Source organism: Chrysochloris asiatica, unplaced genomic scaffold (assembly GCF_000296735.1).
Source record: "Chrysochloris asiatica unplaced genomic scaffold, ChrAsi1.0 scaffold00557, whole genome shotgun sequence".
Lineage (NCBI taxonomy): Eukaryota > Metazoa > Chordata > Mammalia > Afrosoricida > Chrysochloridae > Chrysochloris > Chrysochloris asiatica.
In genome coordinates, this window is record NW_006409075.1 from 233,599 (window position 1) to 239,333 (window position 5,735).

General features: G+C 35.0%; 1 protein-coding gene across 1 annotated transcript in view; it reads left to right on the plus strand.

Moving 5' to 3' along the window:
* ALMS1 (Alstrom syndrome 1) overlaps positions 1 to 5,735 on the plus strand; it is a 205,660-nt gene that overhangs the window by 141,863 nt on the left and 58,062 nt on the right. The window contains exons 14-15 of the mRNA XM_006877698.1: positions 1,229 to 1,354; positions 5,068 to 5,217. Of these exons, the coding sequence (XP_006877760.1) occupies positions 1,229 to 1,354; positions 5,068 to 5,217 (276 nt within the window). The remainder of the gene's footprint in view (positions 1 to 1,228; positions 1,355 to 5,067; positions 5,218 to 5,735) is intronic.

Genomic DNA, 5,735 nt, shown 5'->3' on the forward strand with positions numbered 1-5,735 from the left:
GGGATTGGAACCATGGCAATGAAGCAATATACAATAGAATGAATGTAAAACTAATGTTCTCCCAGTTAAACTATCATATAATTCACAATAAAACATTAAAAAAAAAAAAGAGTGGCACTGTAGGATAAGCATTGCTAACTGAAAGGTAGGTTGGTAGTTCAAACCCACCAGCCACTCCTCTGAAACCCTATACTGGGTCACCATGAGTCGGAACCAGCTCAATGGCACTTAACAAAAACAACAACCGGTGTAAAATTACTAAGAGTCTATTTACCTCCATTAACAAAGACTTTTTTTCAGACTATAATTGTACTGTTAGAGGAAGGGCAAATTGAATATGTAGTTAATATGTGGTATTTGATTAAGTGCCTTCATGTTGGTTCCAACTCTTTTAGCAACCCTTTGTAGGGTTTCTAAGGAGCAGCTGGTAAATTTGTGCTTATCCTACATCGCCACACCAGAATTCCAGTCTGTGGTATAATTGTATGAAAAACTGTGACGAATAGGAAAAAATGATTTGTAATGAAAAATATCAAGCAGAAAATTGGAAATTCATAGTAAGCATCCTGTACTTGCTGCTCCCAGACTGCTGTATAAACCAGAAACAGGGAAATGCTAGAAAGAAACGTGTTAAAATGTTAATAGTTGCTTAGCTTTGAATGGTTGAACTTTGTCTTTTTCACTTTTACATACTTTTTTAATATTGAGAGTTTATTACTTTTATAATAGCAAATTCAAGATACTTGATTGTGAAGATTGGTCACACAAAATATTTTTGGTGACTTTAATACAGACAGACTTAAGACCATAAGATTAATAGTCTTAGTTAACAACAACCAGATGTTGGTCCAATATCAGGTTAAGTGTTTTTCAGTTAAAGTCATTTATATATGGAATAAATTCCTGAAAACTCATTTTCTCAATGAAACCTACCCTGACCACACTTGAAAATTGCACCCTTCCCCAATTTTTTTAGTATTCTAGTCTTACTCAGCATTTTCTTGTTGTTCTTTTTTACCCTCTAGAACATTTATAAATTGTTAAAATACTAAATAATTTACTTATTTATTATGTTAATTGTTGACAATATTTCTCTCTTCACTGAAATGCTATTTCCTATTGAATGCAGAGATAATCTCTCTGTTTGGTTCATCGGTACATTTCAGGGCACATGGTAGCCATTCAGTATTGAATAGTGTTTTTATTGTTTTGATCTTTACCTCCACAGCTCAGCCTTCACTGTTGCCATATAAGCCTCCTGGAAGTACAAAGATGTACTATGTTCCACAGTTAGAAAAAATTCCTCAGTTCCTGGAAGCCAAATCAGACACTACTCTTGAAAGCACACACTCAGGTATGCTAAAAAATTCAAAACTTGATTGTTTGAAGTTTGATTTATGCACTGACTGGTTGACTCAAGAATGACATATGAAATTTCAGTTTATTTAAGCGATAAATGAAATATGGAGCTTTTATTTATTTTTTTAAATAATTTCTTTGCTCTTCTTTCTTTAATAATTGTTGTACAAATATACATAAGACAATTCAATGATTTCTCAGGTGTATACATTGTGTACCCAATACCCTTGATCAATGCCAAATTTCCCATCGCTGAAAATAATGGCATTTTTCATGCCTTAGTCTCTGGTTTAGATAAGTCACTTGATCTTATAGATTATGTGCACTTAAAATTTAATAAATATTTGATGAATACAATTATATAGCAATTGTTTGAGTTAGTAGACTCCATCTAGGACAAAGGTTTCTAATTTTTGTGTTTTAGTGATAATCTTTCCCCTCCTTGGCATCCCTAGGCAAATAAATACATACATACATACATACATACATAAATGTTTATAAATAACTATTTATGTATATTCTTTTTTCAAAGAACCACAAAGTTAATAGGACCCTATTTACCTTTGATTTAGCAATTTAATAAACAAAACCTTTAGGTGTTTCTTTGTGACTTGTTTTTAAAAGAAAATATTTTTTCCTTAATAATCACACCTCCTCACTAATGAGATGTGTCCAGCTGTTGGACACTCTATATATAACTAACTTCTCAAGCCTTGAAGTGGGATTGGATGCAACCACCCTCGTTTACTGCTTTTTGCTATAGCAGCAGCCAACATTTAAAAGTAATGTAGCAATCTAATATTGAAACTTTCAACGAATTTAAAATGGTATTTTATGCATCTGCACCAGGGATCATTTATCATTGTCGTTTCCCTAGAATTAAAAAATATCTTGCAGGAGAACTACAAATATAGGAAATGATTAGCAATCCATTGAGGAACTAAATCTATATTTCCTGTCAGGATTTTAAGACAAGCATACTGAGTTAGTGTTGTACGCAGTTTTGGCTGGTGGGATAGCATTTTAAATATTCCACAGAAAATAACTTACTTTGGTTTAGACATAAATTGTTTTACTCATGATTTGTTAATAGACATCTGTGTGTGTGTGTGTGTGTGTGTAGAAATTTCCCACAAAGGACCAGTTTTCCCAGGTTCTAGGCAGATTTGTTTGTTAATTTTATATGAAAGAGAACCAGACTAGCTTCTGGTAATTGGGTTGTTGTTAGCAGCCATCAAGTTCATTCTAACAGTCTTATGTGTAACAGAAAAATATGTTGACCCATCCGTGCCATCTTCACAATCGTTGTTGCAACCACTTTGTTAGTCCATCTCAGTGAGAATCTTCCTCTTTTTCACTGACCATTTGCTTAGCAAGCATGCTATCCTTCTCCAGCATTTGGTCCCTCCAAAGTAAACGTAACAAAATTGCCCCATCCTCATTTCTAAAGAGTGTTCTGCACAGCACCTGCCAAAACTACTTTGGTTCTGGTGGTTCAATATTTTTTGTCAATAGCACAATTTGAATGTGTCAATTCTTATAATTTCTCCTAGTTTCCCACTCCAATAGTTTATGCATTCCACTTGGTCATTTTTTTTTTAGAATTGAGTATGAATGAATATGTGTTTCTTCCACTTGGTTGGCCAGATAGCTGTCTTCCAAATTCCTTGACATAAACCAGTAAATGCTTCCTGTGCTGCGTCTGTTTGTTGAAGCGTCTTAATTGTATTCTGTCAATTCTTGGGTTTTTATTTTTTGCTAGTGTCTTCATGTGCACTTTGCACTTCTTCCTTCGGTACCATTGGTTCTTGATAATATGCTATTCCTCAAGTATAATCCTTGCTGGTACAGTGACCCTGTGTATTTCTTCCATCTTATTTTGATGCTTCCTGAATCATTCACTCTTTCGCTCTTAATATCCTTCAGTAATGTAACTGAAGACATGAATTTTTTTTTCAGTTTATTCAACTTCAGGAATGTTGATCACATTTTTCCCTTTTATTTTTCTAAAAACTCCAGGTTTTTGTACTTTTATTTTTAATACTTTACTTGAATATATCCCACTTAAATTTAGAGACCACTTCAAGAAAAGATTTAATGTACTTGGACCCTAATGACTGAAGACCAGAAAAATTGTGGGAAGCTATCAGTGAGATCTTTTAAAAAGAAAAAGACCAAAATGGATGTCAAGACAGACTCGAACACACACTCTCACACATATAGTAGTTAAACAAACAATAGAAATGGTAAAGTAAAGGAGGAAAACCCTTGTCGTTAAGAAAATGTGGTTCAAAACCACATTGAGATGCCGCTTCACACAAATTAGGAGGCCAGCTATCATTTCTTTTTTGAAGGGAAAGAACAAGTATGTGAAGGCAGTAGAACTGCTATTTGAATCTTAAAATAGTACAGCCACTTTAGAAAACACTTAAGCATTTTCTTAAAGCATTAACCATAAATATACCACTGTTAGGTATATACCTCTGTAGGGTTTCCAAGGAGCGGCTGGTGAGTTTGAACCGCTGAACTTGTGATTCAAATCAACCTCGCAGTCCAGCACATTATCCTGCAGCACCACACTTATGGTCCTTGAAATCTGTACTGAAAACTCACTGTGGCTTATTTTTATTTGCACTGTATTGATGAAACTAATGCTTACCAAGCTTTATTACCATACGCATGTGTTAGGGACTCAGAAAGTACAAGATCCCAGATGAGAAAGAAAAATTATCTTTTGTCAAAGATAATTCTGTATTTGCTACAAGCATTTATATATCCAGAGATGCTCCTTTGCCTTTTAGACAGGGGATGAAAATAAGATAAGCTTCACTTTATAATGACTATGGGACAGTTAAAATATATTTTTAAAGAAAATGGTATATTTTAAATCCTTTATTTATTTATTTATTTTGTATTTTTTTTTCAATGCTTGGTCTTTTATATTTGCAGATTAATCTTTCCAACATAGCTGATTTTATTATTCCTTTATTTAAAAACTTGTAATAATCTTGGAATTCTATGTCCGGCTAAATTTTATTATTTTTTTTAATAACCTATCACCACTCTCCTTAAGGAACTCTGGTAGCGTAGTGGTACGAATCGGGCTGCTATCCTCAGGGTCAGCAGTTCGAAACTACCAGTGGTTCTGCGGGAGAAAGATGAGACTTTCTGCTCCCGTAAAGATTTATAGCCTTGGAAACCCTGTACGGGGTCGTTATAAGTCAGAACCAACTCCACGGCACATAGCAACAACAACAGCAACTCTCCTTGCTATATTATGTAATCTAGCCTGATCATAAAAGTATCTTCTATTCCTCCAGTTTTCACTTTCCTACCATCTTTGCTCATCTATAATCTGTGTCTCACATCTTTTTCTTCCTCCTTCTCCTTTCCTCGTCCTGTATCAAAAAGCCTACTTACTTTCCATTTTCTTTTTCCTCCAAAAACCTCCGTTCTGAACTTATGTTCCACTTTATACACCTTCTCACGTGTCATTTGCTTCCTCCTCTGGTATTGTTGTAATTTATTATACGCATCTTTTTGCCTTAGTTTTATAGCCCTACCTGTCTGATCACCCTTCATAACGCCCATGATAGTGTGTTTTCTTCCTATCGAAATTATTGAAGATTTAAATTAAAAAATAGTTAAGTCTTTTTTCAACTCTCCTTCTACATACATGTTCATTGTATTTTTCCCTCTTTTCTGTAGGATCCAATGACGCCATTGCTCCAGACTTCCCAGCTCAGGTGCTAGGCACGAGGGATGATGACCTGTCAGATGCTGTGAACATTAAACATGAAGAGGGGATCTACAGTAAGAGGGCGACAGAGAAAAAACCCTCTCAGAAAGACACTGCAGGTAACTGGATTGACTCTGTATTTTGTGTATTTATTTCCTTTCCCCTCTGTTCATTGAAAATTATATGATCAATTTTTATCCTGTTGCCGCTTTTGTTTTGTAAACTTGCATAATGAGAGTACATTAAAAAGAATTGCTGCAAAATCATAGAAAGCTTTATTAAACAAAAATATTAAAATGTACAGCTATTGTTCTTGACATAGTCTGTATCTAGGTCTATATGTATAGTCATGGTGTGGCACTGTAGGCTAAGCCATGGACTGATAATTGAAAGGTTGGTGGTTCAAACCCATCACCTTCTCCTTAAAAACCCTACGGAGGAACTCTATGAGTCAGGACCAGCCCAGCAGCATTTAACAAAACAGTAACCTCCCTCAGATTTTGTCCAAATGTTACCTTTGCACTCTTGGTGTGGTGCTGTAGGATCAGAAGTGGACTGTGAACCACAAGTTTGGTGGTTAAAACCCACCAGCTGCTCCTTAGAAACCCTATACAGGGTTGCTATGAGTCAGAACCCA